Source organism: Sturnira hondurensis, unplaced genomic scaffold (assembly GCF_014824575.4).
Source record: "Sturnira hondurensis isolate 20B ecotype Veracruz unplaced genomic scaffold, ASM1482457v3 Scaffold0019428, whole genome shotgun sequence".
Lineage (NCBI taxonomy): Eukaryota > Metazoa > Chordata > Mammalia > Chiroptera > Phyllostomidae > Sturnira > Sturnira hondurensis.
In genome coordinates, this window is record NW_028092059.1 from 427,505 (window position 1) to 452,447 (window position 24,943).

The window sequence follows — 24,943 nt, forward strand, 5'->3', positions numbered from 1 at the left end:
ACAGTATATAGTGACAGTTGTCTCTGTTTATGGACAGGAGATTTAAATGCTGCCCACCCAATTTAAACACTGCTTAACGTTATCTAGTATCTGAGTCAGTGTGGAAAATCAGCATTGAAATTGTCTGATGCTCTTAAATATGAGTATTATGTCATTCTCCAACCTGACTTTTTTCCACAGGAATCAACATGCTAATTGCTGAAAATCTTGCTACACTCTTACTTCTGTGGTGGAATTAGCAAAATAAAAAGCAAAATCTACTGTTTTGCTTTTCGTTTTGTTTTCTGTAAACTGATGTGCGCATTCATCTATAAGATCTCTTCCTTTGATTTGGCTGTGGCCTGTTTTCTGTTGCCAGCAGGGAGCCCATCACTCCTTTCAATGTACATACAGTATTTCCCCAGGGAAACCCACTTCTGCTACATGATACCTTTTGTCTGCATTGAAGCCCCATGTTATTTTTTTTCTTTTGGGGGGGGGGGTAATTTCACTTTCAAAATAAGTTACTGTCTTAGCTCAGTAACCACTTACTTTATTAGAACATCTATCAAACATTCAAATCGTTCTCAAAAAGTTAGCCAATAGTTTTCAGTAAAACAAAGTTTAAAATACACATAGGTTTAAAAACTTTGTTTAAAACAAAGTTTTACTGAAACGGTATCAAGTTGTAAGAAGGCCAGATAAAATATCTAGTCAAAAGAAAATGCCTTAATGGCGTGAATCTTTACTCCACACTTTCTACTGCATTTGACTCTGTTTCAGGAAAAAAAAAGTCATCAGATGTCTCTGTACAAAACACAGCTTTCTGCTATTTAGGTGTATTTTCTATTTTCTTTGTTTTCTGAATATGTAGTATTCCCATTACGTTGGATGCAAAGATATTTTTTAACTCTGTCTCACAAAAAGAAAACAGACTTACAAATGGAGGAAAATGACATTCGTGATGATATTACTCAGTATTTTTACAACAGTATTGAAGTTATCGTCTTCATCATTGTCATCATCATGACCACCATTAAATTTTCTCATTAAGCAACTAAAAGCAATGCTTAATGCTATAAAAAAGTAAACAAAATACCAACTCACACTGTAAAAATAATTATTGGCATAGACACACTCTAAAATATGTTATCATCAAAATAAAATTATTAAGCCTATATATAAAAAGAAAATGAAGGATTTATACCATAGACATGGATACATTAGAGATAGAAACACATGGATACATATGTATATTACTTGGAACAGCACACATGGAATTTCCATATGGCTGAGTAACAGGGACATGACAATAAACTGCCAGCTCTTTATTGGTTAGATTTGGCTATTTAGAAAGTAAATATTTTTCATTGTATGAATTCTCACTTTAAATGGGTAGATAGAATAAATAGGAATCGTTGGGTAGATTATGCCCTTCTGTTTTAAACCGACTATTTATTTTTTATTCCTACAATGCCTAAGTGGGAATTAAGTGGTTAAAACAAAGCACTGCTGTTAAAATGTCCTGCATTCCCTCTTGCAATTATTTCCAGATTTAATCATGATTTGTGTTTCAAGTTAAGTCACTTAAAGTTTCAATAACTTAGTTTCTCAGGCTGCGAGTTGGGGGTTGAAATTATGACTGCTATTACATCGAGCATGTGAAAGAAAGAAAAGACGTATTAAATGGCCAACAGTACATTAAGCCCCATCCTACCCTCTCTTGCCCACTCTGACACAGGGAGTTATGTGCAAAGTTTTGCAAGCTCTAAAACCACATGCTGGAGAGAGCAAAAGAGTATTTATTACAGCCTCTTGAATTAGCACAGCCGTGTATACCCTGGAAAAGAATCAGGCAGGAGGCTGAAAAGAAATTTAATAAACTTTATTTCTCTTTTCAATCAATTTGGGCAATGGTGCTCTTATTTCAGTAATTTAAAAAGTGGTACAACAGGGTAATTTGGAATACAAGAAGGTCGCATTGGAAAATACGAGTGGAGACAATTCAGTACTTTGTTATGTAATCCGTGTGATGGTTTGAGTGTGTTTTGGAATCTCTGGGGATTAAGACCTGATATAACCTTATTTTGTCATTTCTTTCTGGATCGCCCTCTCTGGACACTGCAGTGTGGTAACATGATTGCCCTAAGCAACTGTCGTCAGCTTTGCTCTGGGCATCCTCCTAAACTTACCATGTGGGGAGTTCTCGGCGGCTAAGAAAACTGTCTACACATGATGTTGACCCCTATGTAAAAATTCAGCAATGAAGCGACAAGTAGCCTAGAAAGTTGTTTGTGTTAGCATTTCTCTGCTTTCTCTTAGCAACTCTCTGAAACATTGGCTCCCTCAGCATTTCCAAATTTAAAAAAATAATAATAACAATAACATGTAATTGTAACATGGGAATACCATGAGAACAGAAGTTTGGCAGAAAATGGGAATATTTCAAAATAAGGTCTACAGCAGAAGAAAAATTCTGGCAGATGTACAATTCTGGGTCATATTATCCAAAATGCTATATTCTGGAAGATTTCAGGGTTTTTGTTTTGTTGTGTGTGTGTGTGTGTGTGATTCCCGTCCCTTAATAGAATGGTAGTGGATGTTTGTAATCCTAATTCTGTTTCTTCTGCCTCCCATTACTAAAGTTGGAAAATAAATATTGCAAAGGGTACCCTGGACAATAACACATTACCTCTAGATGTGGTTTTAACAACATGGAAACTCTGTCAGGTATAAAACTTTGTTGGCCTAATGCCTATTCTCATATGTAAAGATATTTAAAGATACTTATCAAAGATCATCTTAAAAAGCCCAAGATCCTAACTATTCTCTGGTGTGAGCCACTTTAACAGCAATTAAGTCTCTCAAATGGTTAAGAACAGTGCTTAAAACTAATGCCTTTGGCCCGTGTGTATTGAGACTTACATTGCTTACTGTTATTCACAATTCTCAGGCTTTAAAAATATTCTATTTGTTTGCATTTGAAATAAAATATTACCCATCAATGGGCAAAAAAAGAGAAAATATATTAAAAAAATAAAAGTAAATTCTAGCATACCTGGAAAGCTTATCCAATTTAGGTTAATTTTTCATAGAAATAATTCCTCTGTGAATCAGATTAAATGTTTTGGAATTCAACCTCATATCTCTCTAGTCTTTTCGTTTTTCAATAATAAGTTTAGATGGGAACAGAAAAAAACTGCTCATTGGCTTAACATAAATCTTTAAATTGCAGCAACCTTCACCCTCAAAAAGTAGTTGGATCTCTGAGGAAAGAGGAAAAGCTGAATTCTATTTTTCATAAATGATGGATTGTTGTACCACACTGTGTATTTTCCAGTAAAGTGTCCTTTTATTTGCACTGTGCGATTACAAGTCTCTAAAAGTATGTGTGGGGTCACTTGGGTGCTGTGGGAAAATGGAAGGAACACTGTTCTGTTAAAATCAGTAGTGAAATCAGAAGCAAACTATGTCCTGATTATCATAGGCATGTGTTTAAATTTTGCTTTCCTTAATTGGTTATGTTGTTTTTACTTAAAATGAACAATTTGGCAAGTTTTTGTCCCTTGACAATAGAAAAGTGTAAACCATTTTATAAGTTTGGCTGTTAAAAATCAGATTGTAAACCACAATATTTGAATACTTTTAGCGCTGTTCACAGGGACCCAGGGAAGGGCTTTGCTTTCTACCCAGATGTTTGTTACACTTTTAGTTTGTAGTTATAGCACATTCAAGTTATTTTGATAATAAGAGCAGCCCAAATACTCATATTATAGTCGTCTATTGACTTCAACTTCCATGTAACTCGCCTTAGAACAAAATGAGTGAAATGAATAATGGCCAAGGCCCTGCAGTTTGACTTGTCATCTGAGGATGATTATTTATGGCATCAGGAAATGGAAGTTGAAGATCTATTCTGTCTCCAGGAAAGTCATCACTGGAGTCAACTTTGGAGAGTTTGGCTACATTAAAAACTGTGTAACAATATCCAAGTCTCTGCTGGGTTCTCAGTCTGTATGGGAGGGACACAAGATAAAGCATTTGAAAACGTTTTTTATTTCTTGTATCTTGATTTTTTATTTTAATCATTCATTTTTATTATATTTAGTTTTATTACCATTCACCCCCCATAGCCTCTTCCAAAACCAATATGCCTTACACATTCCTCACATGTGGGGCTAGTGTTATTGAAAACAAACAAACAAACAAACTGTATATATATGTATGTGGGTATATGCATGCATGTATATGTGTATATGTGTATGTGTGTACACACATGCATGTGTATGTGTGTGTTTATGTATATATGTGTACATATATATGTAATTAAGAATACTACTACCAGAGTATCTAAGGGGTTTCAAAAGACATAACTAACTATATAATTACTTTCATAATCTTAGATTTATAGTATGTGTATTTGTTTTAATTTGCAATGTCCCTCCTAATCACATCATTTTTACTAGTTCCAAAATGATGGAAAAAAATACTTCTTTGGTCCTGTATTTCTTGCCATTCTGTCATGGACAATAAAAAGATCCTGAGCTGAGACTAGAAATAGAAAATATAAACTTTGAAATGATTATTCTAAATAATTTCAAAGGCAGACTTGAGGCCAAAATTATGAGGCAGATTCTTTTCTGAAAGATGTAAGTGTTCCTTCAGCCTCTGACATAGAACCCAGGCCCATGGGTGCTAATACAGTTACCAGTTAAAGCAGATCACATATGACTAGTGGTCACGGGAATGGCTGGGCCCAGGTGGAAGTCAATAGGATAGCATGTGAGTACAGTACAATCAGAGGCTCAGAATGACTCTTCCAATCATATAACTCTGAACCAGTTAATGCCTGATATCTGTGGTTCTAGAAAAGAAATTATTGCTAAGGGCACTTGCAATTTCTCCAAAATGACCTGAGGTTAATTCCTCCAGTAAGATCCCTTAGTCTCTTGTACTTTATACTCCTTATTATGCTGTATTATAATTACACAGGCCATATGCATCGTTATCCACAACAGTTAAATCCGACACTCTCATGCATGTAGTAGGTGCTCAATGTGTTTGTTTGTTTTTTATCATCTAGCAACAGTATCCAGAAACATGTGCCACATGGGTAATTTAAAACCTTCTAGTATCCACATTTTAAAAAGCAAAAAGAAAGGTTCTCATGGTATATTAATTTTAGTAATATGCTTTATTTAATCAAAAACATCTAAAGCATTATTACTTCATCCTCTAGCACAAGCTGCATTTCAAGTGACTAGTGGCTCCCATATTGGACAGCACAGGTCTAAAGCAGTGCTTTTTAAACCGTGTTCAGGTACATATGGCGCAAATGGTGTAAATGTAGGAGACTGTTCATAACCAGTGGCAATGGACCCAGAGGCTCAGGTTGCCTTGGTCCTGCTTAATTACCCTGAGAGCTGAGGGAAGGAAGGAATTTTCGTCTGCCTGCAAGGTTCCTTCAGCTGGTATAATAATTCAATAGACACGACACACATTAGCAAAGGGAAATGACCAAATTTTAATTGCATACAAATGTATGGGGACTCTGCTAACTCAAGAGAGTCAGAAACCCCACATCGCATACATGACAGGTTCAGAGACAAAACAAGCACCTGAGGTGCACTGTACAAGGCCTTTTGAGCTAGGAAGGAGGCAATGCACCATGAGGCTTCAAAAGATAGTTGCAAGGAGAGCACATATTTAGGAATTATTAGTTCGCTCTGCCATATAGGAACATAAAAAGTCATTTCTGGTGGTAATTCTTATTTGTGACCCAGCTTCCTGATTTAAATTCTTCTAGATAGTTAAGGGGCAAGCAGAAGTCTCTCTTGAACCTGTGGTGTCTAGTTTGCCTTTAGCTCAAAATAACCTGCATCCCAGTGAAGCACATCTTGGAATGGCTCGTTCTGAACCCCTACAACATCTGTAACTCTTACCCTATACACCCATTCTGCCAGGCACAACGATTGGGAATTTATCCACCCAGGGATTTCCAACCTTTTCAAGTGATACACTCACTGACCCACTTACGTGGTAGTGGCTGTACTCTCAGAACCAATTCTTAAAAATAGGTAGCAAATACGTGATAGACCAAACATGTATACATATATGTGATCTATCATATACATGATATATACTTACAAAGCGATATCTTTTAGAGAGGTGCTATTAATTTTTTTTCATTTTTTACTGTTTACAGTTTCTTTATATTGTCTTAGTGTGTGAACAGACTTCGTACCGCCAATAAATGAGAACTTAAGCAGGTCTTATAACTTTTCTCTTCAGTTTAAGGCAGTGATCCTCAAATGATAATACTTTTCCTTCCTCCTCTTTGTCCCCCAGGAGACATTTGACAAAGTGTGGAGACATTTTTGATGTTCACAACTAAGGAGGGCTATGGGCATACTATGGGGAGAGGCCAGGGAAGCTTCTCAACACTATTTCTCCTGCGCAGGACAGCCCTACACACATACACACACATAGAAAACTGCCCTAAGACATCAATAATGCCCAGGTTAAGTACCCTGCTTTAAAGTAATATAAAATATTATGATCCTTTGAAGTGGCATATATCATCTTCATTCTGTACTGAACACTTTTCCAATCTCATGTGATAACCAAAACTTTAACTTAATTTAAAATTAAAATTCCACTCTTTACCTAACTTGAAGGAAGGCAGGAAGTTTTTCTTTCTTTCCCTAGCTCTATACTTCATACTCACTTCCCATCTTGCTAATACAAGTTTGCAACAACTTATTTGCAACAAGTTTGCAAACACAAGTTTGCAAAAGGGGAAGAATGATCCAAAGCGTCCTTATTTAACCAGATGTAATAAAGCTTTTCATACTCTAGGCCACTCATACTTTTTCTTTTGTTTAATTTTTATTGAATTTATTGAGGTTATATTGGTTAATAAAATTATATGGGTTTCAGATATACAATTCTATAATACATTAGCTGTATGTTGTATTGTGTGTTCACCACCCCAATTCAAGTCTCCTTCCATCACCATTTATTCCCCCATACCCTCTTCTTCCTCCATCCACCCCTCTTTCCTTCTGGTACTCACCATACTGTTGTCTGGGTCTGTGAGTTTTTTCTCTTCGCTTAATGCCTCCACCTTTTATCCCAGTCCCACAATCCCCTTCCCTTCTAATGTGTTCTCTAAATCTATGAGTCTGTCTCTATTTTGTTTGTTAATGTATTTTGTTCATTAGATTCTACATGTAAGTGAAATTATATAGTACTTGTCTTTCTCTGACTGACATTTTCATTTAGTATGATACTCTCTGGGTCCATCCATGCTGTCACAAAAGGTAATAGTTCCTTCCTTTTCATGGCCAAGTAGTATTCCATTGTGTAAATGTAGCACAGCTTTTTTATCCACTAATCTAGTTATGGGAACTTGGGCTGCTTCCAAATCTTGGCTGCTGTAAACAATGCTGATATGAAATAAAGGTGTATGTATTCTTTTGAATTAGTGTTTTGGGTTTTGTTGGATATACTCCTAGAAGTGGAATAACTAAGTCATAAAGCAGTTCCATTTTTAATTTTGGGGGTAATCCCATACTGCTTTTTGCATTCCTACCGACCAATCTGCATTCCTACCCACAAGTCACCAGGGTTCCCTTTCCTACACATACGTGCCAACACTTGTTTGCCAATTTATTGGTAGTAGCCATTCTGGCAGGTGTGAGGTGATGTTTAAGTGCCATTATGGTTCTAATTTCCATTTCTCTGATAATTAGTGACTTTGAGCATCTCTTCATGTGTCTGTTGGCCATCTGTGTGTCCTCTTTGGAGAAGCATCTATCTATTCAGGTCCTTTGCCCTTTTTTAAAATTGCTTTGTTTGTTTGTTTCGGTGTTGAGTTTCATAAGTTCTTTATAAATTTTGGATATTAAACCCTTCAGATGTATCATTAGTGAATATTTCTCCCATTCTGTGGGCTGTCTTTTCGTTTTGTTAATGGTTTCCTTTGCTGTGCAAAACTTCTTAGTTTGATGTGGTTCTATGTATTCATTTTTTTTCTTTTGTTTCCTTTCCCTGTGGAGATATATCAGAAAAAAATATTGCTACAAGAAATGTCCGAATTTTCACTGCCTATGTTTTCTTCTAGAGTTTTTATAGTTTCAAGTATAACATTTAATTCTATTTTGAGTTTATGCTCATGTATGGGGTAACAAGGTGGTCTAGTTTCAGGCAGACTTTTAAAAGCAGTCTCCCTTAGGCACTTTTGTGGGTTCCTTTGAAACCCCATTAGGAACATTTAGAGGAACATCCCCATTAGAGGATTTGACTTCAAATCCTCTAAGTCCAGGCAACTTATTTTTTTCCACCTTCACCTTCTTCCTAATTCTGCCCACCCCACCCTTTCTTTCTCTCCCTCTTTCTGACTCCATCAGGAGGGACTCTAGCTTCCTTACAACTAGAAGCTAGAAAAATGTTTTTTACCCAGTAACTCCTTTAAAAATGTATTTGTTTGAAATCTTTCCATTTTAAAGGAGTAAATGAGCCCCTGATATTTTTATTTTCCTCCTCCTTCTATTATTTAACAAATACTCAAATAAATTAGGATATCAGATGACAATTCTGTGAGACTGATCCCATATCCAGACTTGACCTCACACAAGTTACTTGCCCTCTTTGCCTCAGCTTCATCTCTAAAATATGTATAATTATTTTGCACAAATATTTCAAAAGGTCATTGTGAGAATTGATCCAGTAAATTTTGGCTGAACATTGCTATGTGCTAAACAATATTTGAGGTATTAGAAACACACTAGGTGAAAAACATTTATAAAAGTAGGTTAAAAAACCTACCAGCATGGAGCTTATATTGCAGTAGAATAAATTTATATCATGCTAGCTTCCTTGGAAAATACCAAGCACATAGGAAGTTTTCAATGCCTTTTAGATATTCATATTATTATTAACCCACTTGAATGATTGGTTTATTCTAAAGTATGATTTGAAAGGAAAATAGATTTTTGAGTACCTAAATAAATACCCCAAATCCTCATATTATGTCAATAATTGGGTTAAGACAATAGAGGGCCCAGTTAATATTGATGTCTTATCTTATAGAGATAATAAATGCCTATCAGTTATTCATAATAAGATACCTTCACTATATTTAGACTCTATGCATAATGAAGGTCCAGACCTTAAGTGTTGGGCTGAATTGAATTTATAGCCTTTAGCATGGAAGCTGGTGACCAGTACTCATTCAGTAAATATTTGCTCAGGACTGAGTTTGACACACACCTAATGTTGAAGGTACAGGTGAGGAGAGGGAGCTGAGGAGAGGGGAGGGCTTAAGACATGGGAGAAGTCTGACACCAATTCATGTTTCAGATTTCCCCTGTAAATGCTGGTGATTTTGACATCAATAGGAAGAATAAGAAGCATCTGCTTCAAAGAAGAAATCACTTTGGATTAACACTAAAAAAAATGATTAACGAAATTATTTTGGCAAGTGGGACCTTGGAAGTGCCTGAGTTACCTACAGGAACTATACAATCATAATTAATTAATAACAATTCTAAAGCATTTCCCTCTTGTTTAGATGAGTTCTTGTTTGAGGAAAATTTTGTGAATAGGTATAGATAGGTAGAATTGTCCAGGAAAGGTTACCATGTTAACTACTAGGGGATAAAAGTGAAAGTAAATTGTGACTATAAGGAGCTAAGCACATTCTCATTGCACATTCGCGTTGTAGCAGGACTGACCCTTTCCTACGGGCAGATCGTTACTCACATGCCCTGTCTAAGCAGGAGGGCTTAAGCCGTTAATTCAGGGAGTTATTCCATAGGTACTGTTTTCTATTCGTATTAGCATAAAGTAATAATCATAAAGGAGAAATTTACTGAAAGTCTCTAACTTTTTTTTTATCTCCAGTGTTCAGACTGCAACATAGTGCTTCTGATACAAGCGACAAAAAACGAGTTAAAAGCAGATTAAAGAAGTTTATTACCCGAAGACCTTCCCTGAAAAGTCTACAAGAAAAGGGACTTATTAAAGGTACAGGACATTTTATACTTTTAGTATAACAGTGTTAAATGCATGTGCCTCTGTGTCCATAGCTAGTCAGATATAAAAGAATATTAGGAATATTTTATTCTTGTTTTGGTTACTTATTAAATGTTCTGTTCTGTAAGAGAGAAAAAAATAATTGTCCAGAAAAATAATCCTGAGAAGATAGAGGATGCATCATGGGATTGTTCTAAAAAAGCTACCCAGTTTTTTCCTCAGAGGATCTGAGCTCTGCAGCAGGAACGGAGACAGGGTATCTTGGTGGCCGGTCAGAATGACTCCATCTCTCCACACCTCTGGGCAATCCCCGTTTATACCTATTGCCCCAGCATACTTAGTAACAGCAGCCCTTTCCACTCCCAGGCATGTACTGATTTGTACAGTAAGTTATCTGATCACCCTAGTTATAGTCTGAAGTAAATGCTAGGAAGAAGTGCTGGGAAGAAAGTCCAAGTACAAATTCCTGGCTGGTGTAGCTCAGTGAATTGAGCACGGACCTGCTAACCACACCATTGCAGTTCGATTCCCAGTCAGGGCACATGCCTGGGTTGCAGGCCAGTTCCCAGCAGGGGACTCACGAGAAGCATCCATACATTGATATTTCTCTCCATCTCTCCTTCCCTTCCCCTCTAAAGATAAATAAATAAAATCTTTTTTAAAAAGTCCAAGTACAGACAAACATCATGAAAATTTGGGAGTTTGAAACCTGGAAGATTGAGAACTCAAACTAACTTAGATAAGCATGTTCTTTTGCAAATATACCTGCAGGAAAGATTAAATATCCTAGAGTAACCTAGCCACCGGAATAGAATAACATCGACTCTGGTGTTAGGCTAATTAGAATTCAGACCTTGGTTCTACCACTCATTTATAATGACATTGAACAAATTATGATTTCTCTGAGCCTTGGATATTGCAACTGTTAAATGGAAATACTTATACCCACTATTGAGAGAACCACTGAGAGAACTATTGAGAGAAGTAAATGAGATAATTCATGTAAAGCATTTTTATTTTTTATTGTTGTTCAGTTACAGTTGTCCCCATTTCCCCCTCACTGTTATTAATATTATTGTTTATTATTACTGTTGTTATTACTCTTAGTATGATAGATGAAAGGATGGATGGATAGATCAACAGTGATACAGATTTCTGTAATAAGAGATTAATTTATAGGTCAAACAGCAAAAAAGTGTATTATTTTTCTGACTAAGAAAACACATGCATTAAGTTCATTATTCTCCCTGTTTTTCACATTTTCTAACTTATGAATGTAATTTGTAAATTAAATATTTTTAAAAACTTAGAAAATTGGTAAAGTAAACTCTTAAAACAAACTCTGAGAACAAAGTTGAAAGACTGATTCTTATAGAAGTCCAAGGTGATTTAGTATAATAATTTTTCAGGAAGAGGGCAAAGCAGATTCTCATATTTTTAGCAATACTTAATATGAGAATTATTTAAATAGTTTACAGTATGTAACCTATCAACTTCAGTCCATTTTGAAACAGTTTAACATATCACAAAAATCATCTGTATTCTGAACCATCCAGAAAGGTGAAATTTTGTGAAGCACGCATGTAGATATCACTAAGAGGGTGGAAGATTCTTAGAATGTACGCATTTGTGGGTAGAAATAGCATATACTCCAAAGCAGTTCATCTCAGACTTTTTTAATCACTGAAACTGTCCTTTCCAGTACCCTAGACAGTATTTGGTCCCCTACAGATTCAATCATATATAATAATACACTATTAGCTTCATTTCTACCTTAGAAATTATCCCATAGGTCATCATTTTCTTAGACAGGATCTGATCACAGATTACCTGCCATCTTGAAAAGAAATATAAAGCCAGATCATTAGCCTGAACAATTTCAATCTGACATAAAGTTTAAAATTTTCAGGATGCTGGCAAAATGAAACATCTTTTAATTCAGTGGCATGTTCTGGCCCACTCAAAATGCTAAGGAGTGAGTAAGAATTAGTAACTGTAGTACTCTCGAATTGGCCTCCAAAAGCAGCAGAGGAGTCTGATGCTTGGTGCAGTCTTCATAGGGATGCAATGGAACCCCTGAACACACTCGGCTCTGCACACTCCCTATCTCAGAGTGCCATTAAATTCTCACCGTAGCTGGCCAATGAGTCAGTATTCATTAGTAGGGCTATGGAAAATCTTTGTGAAATTCTGATTTGATAAGCTGCTATTGTTGTCTTCAGTGGAATTTTATTCCAAATACAGATCGTTATGCAAATATAGTCACTTCTTGGGTTACTTTCAATTTTAACTGTGGATTTTTTTAAAGGCTTTTTACTGAGATTTTTTAAGTAAAAAGCATTAAACCAAATTTTAAAGCTACAAGCCCAGTAAAATTGAGTACTTTAAGTTTTTTTTTTCTTAGCATATCTGAGGCAAAGACTTTGAAGAAGCAATGAAATAAGGGTTTTTATAAGGTTACAAAAATCATGTAAAATAAATTAATGATGAATGTTAAATGGTTAATTTCTCCAAGTTACATGACCTAAGTCTTCCGAGGAAAATTATTTAGGAAAAGAAGGATAATGGCTTTTAAAATTTTTCTGCAGTGCATTTGTTCAAAGATTATGGATCAAATTCTTTAAACTGTCAAACAGCCCAAATCTGGAGCACAGGCCTTCATTATCAAGGTCCAGGAAGCGTGATAGTTTGGGGCTGACAGTGTATGGGGCTATAGACATTCCACATGGTTCGATTATTCAGGTAACGTCACCAATAGGTTGAGAGGCCTGCACTTTGAATTCGGCCAGTCTTTTTGGAGCACCCACTGTGGGTCGGGGAAGGCTGTGCTTTATTAACTCTATAATGCCCCGCATAAATGTGAAAAAAGAATTGTCCCAATATCATATAGTCTAAACTCAGTCACAAACCCGTTCTTCAATTTTTCTTTTTGTACTCTTGGAGACCTGGCTAGTATGTGATTTCACTGACTCAAGTCTAGATCTGGAAGCAGTCACCTGATATGGCTGCATTTTCTAGTTTATTTAATATGACTAACGAGAAGGGTAGACTGTGGTGCCAGAAAGGGCTAGCAGATCATTCTGAATGATCACCCAGTGGAAAGAGATCTTAATAGTTCAAGCGAGTATAGCATTCATTGTGCCATTTCAGCGGTAGCTCCTGAAAAGCCTTCAATCTCTCCATCTACTTTCACATTTGGCAAGGGGGCAATGGTGAGTTCTTTTTATTACTTTATTTTTCTTTTTTATTGATTTTATTGGGGTGACACTGGTTAACAAAGTTATACAAGGTTTCAGGAGCACAATTCTACAACACATCGTCTGTATACTGCATTGTACGTCTATCGTCCCCAGTCAAGTCTCCTTCCAGCACCACTTGTACCCTCTTTACCTCCCCCACTTCCCCCATACCCCTCCCCTGGCATTCTCCACACAGTTGTCCATGCCCATGAGTTTTTAATTGTTTTCTTTTATTCTCAATCCCTGCCCACCACCCAACTCCCAACCAGTGAGGGCTTTTTAAATGTATGAGTGTATTGCATTGAACCTCTCATTGGAAATAAAAATCTAGTCAATTTGATATGTAAATTATAGGCAAGAGGGCACATTTTAGGGTGGTAGGTGTGATTGTACATGCCGTCTATTTGCTTTTGAAACTGAAGTGATAAATAACCCTTGAGCATCAGCTCCATTATATAATTATATAACTACATTATATAATCTTTCAAGTGACAGCATTGACATCCAAGAACAGAAAACAATTAGACACATTTTTAGAAAATATAAAAATTGTTTATTGTTTTTAGGAACCACTAGTATTTCTTTATATCAAGTGATAGAGTTAGAGAGAATTGTATGTTTAGAAAGTGGTTCCTTTCACTTTAATATGGGCAAAACCATACTGGATGGTATTAGTAGAAATTGAAAGCATGCTGGATTACTTTTATTTTTTAAATCAGTATATTACAAAGAAAACCACCTGTTTAAAGATTACCTAGTATGTCTGCAGGATATGATACAAGTCAGTGCTTTCCTCCCTCATCCCAGTTTTGACCCTTACAGGGCACACTTTGGAAGTGCTTCTATTTATAGTTCTTCTGGTGGTTGCTCCCATATCTTACATTACTGTTATTTGGAGCATAGGTTAGTTTATTTTTTGTCAACATTTTCCTTACACGCCTTGATTTGTCAAGCTTAGATATTACCTCATTTTTTTTACAATAAGCATGAATTCAACTTAATTAAATGAGACCTCATCTACCTGGCCCTTTTCCTCCCCAAATACTTATGCTCAAATACAGATGGCTTGGCTGTTTGCACTGGCTTTCTCTTCAACATTCATAATACTTAAATCTCTATTTATTGTTCTATTAACCACAGAAGATTGAGACTTAATGCTTCCACTGACATGATGAAAAATTTATTGCCCTCTTCCTTTCTCATCTCCTCTGCCTCTGCTATTGTGATGTGTATTTCATCATGAAAATTTGTATTAGTTCATTCATTTCTATAATTATAACTTATTATAGTTGATTCTAAAATTTAAACACTAAAAACAATATTCATAAGCTTGTTTCTCTATAAGATTGTTTACTAAAATGCCAAGCATTTGCCTTCCATCTCTGTTCTTACAGTATCATGACCTCTGTGGCTCTCAGAGTGATGCCCCTTGATCACAGGGCAAAAGATTCTCCTATCTTTTACATTCGAAGCTTCTGTTAGTGTGTTTACAGTATTTCAGAAACACAATCAAGCCTCTCATAACCCCCATATTTTACGTCCAAATGTGAAAAAATTAGTCAACAACATACATTTTATATTGATGTGTAAATAATATGCAATCTTTGGCCACGTCATGTGCCAAATTGGACTAGTACATCCATGGGTCCAATGCTGTGCCTTGTGTGCTACATAAATTACGTTCTTATTTTTGAAGCTTGTGCTTCATCTCTTACTTAAAATCAACCTCTATTCAAGTTTGATATATTGTTTAATTGCAAATTTCTCATACAGATTTTTCCCCACAGTTTAATTTTTTATTGCTTTCTGGGCCTTTACATCGTTAAGAGTTTAAGCATCTCAATTAAACAGTCTACAAATTCTAGTCTAGAATGCCTGTTAGAGTCCTTCCACCATCTTACACTAATTTGAGTTGGTTCCTTTCCAGGCTTCACCTTTATTACCCTGTGACTTCCTTTCACTAACTTTCTGAGTTGTTTTCACTGTCTCCTGGATCTCATGGCTTACCTTTATTGCTCTAAATTCTTTTATTTTCATGTAACAGCTCCAGTAACTCATTTAGATCTTGAATGTCCAAAAATATCTTCAGTATCCCCACACACTTGATCAATAGTTTAGTTGGGCATAAAATTCCATTGCCTTTAGGATACAGAGTTGCAGTTTCCATTTTTTTTTATTTTTGTTACTTTGATTTTTTTTCTTTCAGAATCTTTGGGATTTTTGTCTCAAATCTTTATTTGAGATTCTATAATCAGCATAAAAATGGGCAGAGTTGTAAAAATTTAATATGCTTGACATTTAACTTGAAGAGTTGTGATTCTCTTCAACTCTGAAATGTTTCCTCTTTATTATTATGTTGATGTTTATTTCATCAATTTTCTGTTTCCCCCTTTTCAGGGGATATCTATGATTTATGAGATCATCAGAGTTGATATTTCTCATATGCTGACAGAATTCTCCATTTTATCCTCTGTCTACATATAAATTTCTTTTAAATTTAGCAATTTATTTCCAATTTTAGATGCCTCTCTTATTCTCTATTTTTTTGCAAATTTTACTCTGTCAGGTGCCATAAGTGCAAAAACTTTGTTGACTACACTAAGAATGAGGATGGCACTTTGTACTCCATAAATACTAATTGAATAAGCAGGAAAATAGAAAAAATAAGTTATATCTTTGGTAACTTTTTAAAAGATAGATAAAACTTGTCATTTTGGACTTTTTAATTTCTAGTTTAAATTTTTTTCAGCTTGTTGAATCATCATTTTCATATAGGTGTAGGGGGAACTTTTCCTGCAAGTCCCCCATCTGCCACAGATGAAAGTAAACAAGACATGATGTGATCTGCTTGGGGAGGAGAGGTGGCCAATTTCTCTGAGGAAAAAGGCCTTGAGCAGTGGCCAGTTTCTCAGGGGAAAAAGGCCTGGAGCTCCTTCCTCCAGGGGTTTTTATTGGGTTGAAATACACAGGAATATAGGAAAGGATCAAATAGTAGATAATATTTCAAAGAAATCTGAGGGTTTAGTCTGAGTCAGTGTCTGTCAGGAGAGAAAGCTGCAGAAACTTTGGGAGACATACTCATTTCCTTCTCGGACCCTTAACATATGAATGAAAGCAGTCTTAGCAGAGCAAATTTCAAAGGCTTTTCAGGAATTCTTTGTGATGCCAGATTTTTCCCCCAGGATCCACTCTGGCAAGGCAAGGAGCTGCACCCCTCCCCATCAGGTATTCAGACTTAAGGGGATTAGAGCCAGGAAGTGCTTCTCTCAGAGAACATGGGGACTCGGGCTATGTCACATAGCTGGGGGACATGAGTCTACTGCTTGCTTTGTGTTGCAGCCCGACCCACCCCAGTCCTTCCATGATGGCCTCCCAAGTGGTCGAGTCTGGCTTAGGTTGCTGCTACCCGCTGTGAGGAGACTTACCTGCTATGGACTTCCAACCATGTTTTGGGGGCAGGGAGAGGAAACTGAGGCAGTAGTTGCTACCAGAGACCAACTTTGTCTCCTGCGGCTCATATTCCAGAGGTCACTTGCTCATCCTTAGCCCTGGGAAGTAGAGTTACAATTCCCAAAACCAGGCAGAGTGGTTCACAACATATAGGTTCCTGTCTTTCATTTGTTTGTCTCATTTTGTTTCTGGCACATTAGTGACTTCCTCAAATGTCTGGTGGGCAATGATTGTCCATTCTTATTACCCAGCGAGGCTGCACAGAGACTAACTAGAGCTCTGTGTAGACAGGTAGAACTTCTTGATGATATGCTTTTGCTGTAAGGCGATGTTAAGAGACTCACAACTTCCTCTGACACCAAATATTTCTAAAAGATACAGAATGAATGATATACTCTTGATTAACTGAATCAATTTTTATAAAATGTTTACAATACAAAAAATTTCAACTTCATTTTACAATTAAGAAAACTGAATGTATTTGAAAATACAGCAGCTTTGGAGTTTGACTAAGCTGGGTTAAAATACAGATTCTGCCATTTACTAGATGCATTACTTAATATTTGGTTGTTGACTTTTTAATTTATGAAATTTACATTGTGAAAGTTAAGTGAAATTGTATATGGAAAGAACCTTGCATAGTACCCAGCTTCTCTCTTTTAAAAAAAATTTAATAGTTCGCTTTTATGGCATTTTTTAATTACCATTTATCACCCTTATACCTTCCCCCACCTCTACCCACCTCCCTCCCCACCACAGTTACCATGCTGTTGCCCAGGTCCATGGGTTCTTTTTTATTTTGCTTGATCCTTCCACACCCAAATCTTTCCCTGAGACTTGTCAGCCTGTTCTCTCTCCATGAGCCTTTCTCTATTTTGCTGTCATCAATAAATCAATGAACAAGTGCTGGCGAGAATGTGGAAAAAGGGAAATCTTTGTGCACTGTCAGTGGGAACACAGACTGGTGCAGCCACTATGGAAAGCAGTATGGAGAGACCTCAAAAAATTGAAAATGGAAATGCCTTATGACCCAGTGATTCCACTTCTGGAAATTTATCTGAAGAAACCTGAAACACTAATTCAAAAGAACATCAGCACCCCCATGTTTATTGTAGCGTTATTTACAGTAGTCAAGACTGGACACAGCCCAGGTGTCCCTCAGTAGATGAGTGGATAAAACAGCTATGGTATGTACACACAATGGAATACTACCTGGCCATAAAAAAGAGAATAATTTTACCCTTTGTGACGGCATGAATGGACCAGGAGAACATTATGTTAAGTGAAAAAGCCAGTCAGAGAAAGACAAATAACCATGGTCTCACTCATTTGTAGAATCTAATGAACAAACTGAACTAAGAAGCCCGACTTACTTTAATCATTCAACTTTATTTCTTCCTCCCATCGTTCCTTCCTTTCTTGCTTCTCTCCTTCCATCTTTCATCAAAAAATATCTCTTCTTTTTATTTCCCTCTTCTTTCTTTTGCTATTTAGGTTCATGGAGCAAATCATGACCATGATAGCCCCAGAAAACTATCTGCCAAGCATTCCTTTAAAGATTGAGAAATGAATCCAAGTAAGAGTCAAGGAAAGGCAGGAGCAATTTACGTACCTCAAGGGAAGCATAAACATAATTTGTGTTGGCTTATATTTGTCTTTTTGGTAATTTTTATCATGGTACTCTTTATACATAAATGAGCATGAGCTCATTTTATTTCCTAGTTATACCCACTTACGTAGTGTCATCTAATTGCTGGAACATTTAAGTAATTACCGACACAGACACAACTAATTGTTTAAGGTTTCTGTCCTATGAGAAAATAATGTCTTTGAAGTTATAGTACTTTTGTAAAATATGTCAATTGTATTGAGAAGTAAAGAAATATTTGCCATTTGAATTGCAGATACAAGTTATCACCCCTAAATTGTGTTTATGAATAGCACAATCATTGAGTTAAGAGGAAAGTATTTTTAGATAATTTGTTAGAACTGATATCTGACAGACTAACTGACCTGTCACAATAATAACTTAAGCAAGAAAATAAATGAGCAACACTGCAACATACCTCTGAGTAAAGATATGCTCCAACTTTGCCACTTGATCAGTATTAGTCTGAGAATAATTGTGTTTGAATTTATGGACTGGGGCATGGGTCTATCATTGCTTGGTCCTGAAATGCTCTCACAACTTCCACAATATGCACTAATGTGCTTAAAAATATCTTGTAAATCTTCTTTCCTTTAAACTTTTATATGGTTCATAATTGAACTGTGATCCTTACGACTGAGCTATGTCATGATTTAATATTAGCCGAAATTAATAGCCAACCTTAAGCTTCCTTATCTTGGCCTATAAGCTTCCTGGTTCCCTTGCATTTGTAGTTCCCAGGCACTTTCTGATATTTAAAGGCTCTTGGGAGCAAATATGTTGGTAATAGAGTACCACATAGCTAGTTTTTGTTCAATAATAAAATGCAGGTCACTGTGAAAGATGGCAAATATTGAGAAAAAAGTATACCTAACAGGTTAAGCCCATGTCTTTTAAAAGCCTGTTATCCGGGGAGGAAATGACCCAGCCCTTATGAGATATTGAGAGCAGAATAACTTTAAAGCAACAAGAGAAAAATGAGGTCCAGAAATGAAAGCAAATTAGGTAAGGGGAGAAAGAATAAGCCAGAAAAACAAACTGATTTCCCTGTGGTTCAAGAACTTACTTTCTTATGAGGAGAGAATTTTTTTAGACAGGCATTAGTTAGAATTTACTAATATTTGAGATAGTGACTTATAAATACTTGATTTTAAGTATCTAAAAATGATTTTACCAATAATTTTCTGGTATAACCCACTACATTTTATGTATTTACAAATATAAATGGTAATAATTCTCCTTTTTTCTTCCTTTAAATTATGTTTCTTGTCCTTTGAGTCAAGCTCTTAAGATCTTTTTCCTTTTTTTAACTAAGAGAAAATGCCAAACAATATCAGGCTTTAGTCCTAAGCCTGACTGGGTGCTGGGTAATAGCCGTGCTTAATGCTGGGAATAGAGGGTGGATAAGACCCAACTGATTCATAACCAGCATATTGGCACTTTATTTTTAGCCGATGACCTCTAAACCCCATATTAAATCTTGCCCTGGCAGAAGATGCTCATTTTATTTCTTTCATGGATTATCTATCCTTAAAAGATTTCGCAGAGTTTTGGCATACTACCTACACAGTTAGTCTAATCCTGGTGCCAGTTTGAGATACTGTCTGTAAGCCTTCCAGTTTCAGGACTGGCAGGTCTCTAGAAAACAAGAACCAACAGGGCATGAATACTAGTAAGAAACACTAACTGTTAAAGGCAGGTTTGCTTCATAACATGAATCTATACCGTGTTGTAAGTATATCCTGTGCTTGGACTCAAATTGTATGTGGGCATAGAGTGCAGAAAAGATACATAAGCTCTCCTTCCATCCCCGACACTGCACCAGTCAAGACTTACAAGCTGTCTTAGACACATCCTCTACCAGTGGCAGATGACCACGAGTCACGCTAGCAAGGTATTTCCTTCATGCGTCAGGAGGCTGCTGCCCCCACTGGAGAGGTGGTCCATAACCATTTCAGTCTTCCAATCACATCCTAAGTCTTTCTTCCATGAAACCCCTTGAAGAGAAGAAAGACGTACAGGGCCCTCATCAGTGTTCAGAAGAACCCCCTTTTTAAAGGTTAGCATTTATTATTGATATGCCACTGCCCCCCAGCAGGTCTTCTCCTGCCACAGAGTTTCCTTGTGAACCCTAAACCCAGCTTCATAGGCAGTGGGAGATTCTTCACCTTAGTTTTTCTTAGCCTTTCAGGGCCTCTGTGAACTGTATGAACTGTACCCCAAACCAGTGCTGGCTCTTTACTTTCTCCTTTGCAGTGTTTATACTTCTATTGCTTACACAAAGTGCTAGCTGGCAGTTTCATTTGTCATAGGGTAGATAATGGAGGGGAGGAAAACAGAATTTCATTCTGACCTCAAATGGGTAATCAAACCAAACGAATGAATAAAAGCTTCTATGCAGTGAAATGCGTTGAATTTTCTATAACACTTGAGAAAAGAGGTCCTCTTTCACTCATGGTACGACTGGGATTTGTAAGTCCATGTCCTGTGCACATTAAATGTGTCTTAAAGAGAAGACGTATCAGAGCTCTCACAACCATTATCTCCTCATCAGGGTCCACGTTCAGCTGGATGTGTGGGCTGCTACAAGCACAGAAAGTGTTAATATTGACAAATCATTTTGACATATCCAAAGATGAAGATAGTGCTCTTTCCTTTCCTTTAACATCGCTGAAAGCTTGGATGACAAATGTTCCCCTTTCAAATATTCAAATATTCCCCTTTCAATATTCAAATTCATGTCTATTATAAATCAGTTATATTGTACAAATTCCCAAAATGAAGACAAAAGGAACTATATTGTTTTACTTGGGGGGACCAAATTTTGTTCAATACAAAAAAATCTCCCCCTTCCAACTTGTTATTCTACCTGGTTAGTGACATTGAAATTTAACCAGCCTCTGTAAATTTAAGTCATCAGAAAAAAATAGCTCCTTGTTGCAAAAGTGCTACGCTAGTACTTCCTATTTTGCTCTGCGGGAAAGAGGCAAGAGGCCATATCAGAATTTGAATGATCACAATCGGTGGTCTGTCATGTCACTTAAACTGCAATGTGGAGGGAGAGGTGTATCTCCCAGTTTTTCTTTGAAATTGACTATGTTGCTCTAAGTGTGTTTTATCAAAGCATTTTCTGGGGCAACCGATCTGAAAACATAAACTTTATGTAGCATTATTCTTCCTTGGATATTTCCCTTTAATCTGTTATTTCTTTTTGAAGATAAAATAGAAGTACATAAAAGATTTCTGGGAATAGGCAGCTATATGTCATAAACACCCTTCACTCCCCCTGGCCCAGGGCCCCCAGCCCCCGAAATTTGGAAATGCTTTGATTGAAGTGATGACGGCCTTGATCTTGTTGGAATACTCCTCCTTCTTCATTGTCTTCTTTTTCTCTATGGGAGGCAACAACCCTGTCATGGAGTCATTCCGGGGAGGGAACGAAGTATTTCAAGTAACCATATTTTCCAAACACAAAATTGAGACACATGGCCTGACAATGACATAATATTTGAAATAGGGACTGTGCTCAAAGATCCAGAACATATGGCTGAAAGAGTTTTCTTATAAAACACAACTATTAAGATAGTTTCTAGATTCTTATTCACAAAAGGCACATTCCTCCATCCCTTTTATTTGCATTTAAAAACATTACCCACAAATCAGAAGGCTGACCAGTTTTCCCCTCAAACATGTTGTTTTGCTGGCGTGAGAAGCACCCTGTTGACTAGAAAGTTAAATGCACAGCCATCAAGGAAGCAATGCAAACCAGACTGCCAAACATATTATGAATATATTGCTCTTCTTAAAAATGCTAGTTGGTTTTTCATACTGGAGTATTGACTAACTGTCTGTGTTTGATGTATGGTTTACCAGCCTGATGTCGACTTATGGTTAGAGCTTAACTTGTTAGTTCTGCTTTTGCAGCCAATTCAGAATAACTACAGATGCCTCGAGATATTAAAATTGACTGCTCAAATGGACTCAGTGTGGGGGTTTCATTGGTTTTAAATTGATAACAGCTGAAAGAGTGAATGATTAAAGTGTACATGGCATAGGACACAGCTCTTTCACAGGAATTCTTGAGAACAAACTCCCTGAATGTGGGAATTTTTTCTTTCTTTTTATATCACAGTTATTTCTAAGCAATCTTGAGTTAAATTTTTAAATTACACAGGAATATTCAGGAGCCTGCAGACAAAATAATTTCTGAGAAACTGAGATAAATTTTGATGAAGTGGATTTCTAGTCTGTAGGGAACATTTAAAGTTAAGCAGCATTCCATAAGGTGGCAATTGTGTCTGTTTCCTAGGCATGTGAGTTAAATAAGCTGTATAGGAAGCATAAACTGTCATAATAGAAGGGTTGGAACGTTGTGTACATCTTTCTCTTCGACTTACAAAGACTGAAGCTCCAAAGTGCCTTATTCCAGATAAGTCAAACAAAGTCTCTCCACTGCTTTCCTGTTCTCCTGGGAACAGTTGTTTGTTTTCATTATTTAAAAAGGTGAACTGAACACTTTCTTTTTACACAGGAAAAAGAAGAACACAAAATAGAATTAAGAAAACTTTTCCCCCTACCCTCAAATCAGCAACACATTTTTTTTAAAAAGGTTTTCTAAAGTGTACTTTCACAATTCAACTATAGCTTAGGGGAAAAGCTCAGTAAAGAATTCAGAGAAATGTAAAAAGGTTTATAGGAAAGCAGTATAATGCCTGCTTATACACGCCTTCTTCAACTACACTGTTCCAAGAATTCAGTGCTCTTACTATCCCATACTGGGAACTAACCCCATTCTATTTCCAATTGTTTCTAGTATTTTACCTTTGATATTCCATGAAAAAAATATTAGAAGCACTTTATATATCTGATAGAGAATATCAACTTATAATAAAACTAGGTTGGGGTTTATTGAAGTAGTATAAAGCTAAATACTATGTATCAGTTTCACATATTAATATTTTTAAAGATTTTATTTATTTTATCTTAGAGGAGAAGGGAAGGAGAGAGAGAGAGTGAGAAATATCAATGTATGGTTGCCTCTCATTCATACCCTGCCAGGAACTGGGAACCGGGAACTGGCCTGCAACCCAGGCATGTGCCCTGACTGGGAATCGAACCTTGATCGTGTGGTTCACAGGCCTGCGCTCAATCCAACATATTAACTTTTTAATGAAAAACTGAAACACTGTGCCCAACTAGCATATACCAAACATGTAGCAAATATCAAGTGTAAATTACAATTAGTGGAATAAGAGATTTAGATATATTTGACAATAACACTGGTAATTACTAATGCATATGTATGTTCAGACATGTAAGAGTCAAATTATGAATAATGCTCTAATTCTGAAACAAAATAAATTTTTCTGTATTTGGCCAGCATTTATAAGAAAATCTGTTACATATTTATTGCTCAAATTTTGCCCCATATATAACCTGTGAGGCTGGACTAAGTCTTAAAACTGCCTAACTGCGCCTCCCGAGCTGTGTGCAGCTGCTGAATCGCGCTCTGTGTGGAGACTGGTAACTGGTGCAGAGGGCCATCTCAGAGGGCTGCTGCAAGGATCGGCATTTTCATCAGATCTATTTCCCTTGGAAATGTAAAAGCACAGGAGAAAAAAATTTTCATTCTCTTTCAACAGTTGTTGAGCTCCAATATTTTAATGACTTTCTTATCTACCCCTGTTAGACAGGAGGGAGACTTTAGAGGAGATGTCATCCAAGTTAAACACATGTGAGGGTCATTAACTTGAATATATCACTCCTAACTTGTCCCTTTGAACTTGGAACTCAAACTCATAGGAGGAAAAGGAAAGATAGAGGCAGGAGCTGCCTGGCCTCATTTAACCTCACCATGAAAAAAATCTATCATGCAAGTAGGGGCTGAGAAATAAGAACGCAGATGATCTGAAAATATCTTGAGGACATCTAAATGACCTCATATTCCAAATAATCTAAATTTCAGACAAACTTTTACTCCCCAAGACTCCTTCATCATTTGTACCATTTCCTACATTCATTCTCTGAACAGCGAAATACTGTGTTCCCTTCTTTGGTGACTCCACACTTTAAATGTACTGAGGCCTTGAGTGTGTTACAGTTTTTCCATCTGAGAAAAATTAGTTAGCATAGGAGAACATTCAATATTATGTAAAGAATTTGACAAGACCTCACTTAATGTTTTTTAGAAACAACTAACATGTCAAAGAGGAAGTGAGAGCTCATTTTGTTATAAATCTGTTTACATAATTTCCAGTTGAAGAAGGCAAACATTTAGGAAGTGGAGGGGGCGGGCAATGTTCGACCCTCCCCTTACCAAAAACAGAACTCTCAATGACGTCGGGTGTCTCAAATTCTCTAAGCATGTTTCCTTTACATGCAAACACTTCCACCAATGCCCCTTTAATCCGAAAGATTGCGTACTTACAGTATGCATGAATAATCTTGAAGAAAAGTAATATTGGTCAGAAAAAAACATTATTAATCACATGACAACAAGTAACTACATTGGTGTGTAAACCTATGTTGAACTCAACATGCCACAGTGAGATGGAGAAAATATTCCAAGGGTGGTTATGCAGTAAAAGAA

The 24,943-nt window shown here is 36.6% G+C and overlaps 1 protein-coding gene across 2 annotated transcripts in view; it reads left to right on the forward strand.

Moving 5' to 3' along the window:
* The window catches only part of ARHGAP15 (Rho GTPase activating protein 15), a 630,630-nt gene that overhangs the window by 355,876 nt on the left and 249,811 nt on the right, over positions 1–24,943 (forward strand). For both annotated transcript variants that reach the window (XM_037027857.1, XM_037027858.1), the window contains exon 9: positions 9,886–10,008. In XM_037027857.1, the coding sequence (XP_036883752.1) occupies positions 9,886–10,008 (123 nt within the window). The remainder of the gene's footprint in view (positions 1–9,885; positions 10,009–24,943) is intronic.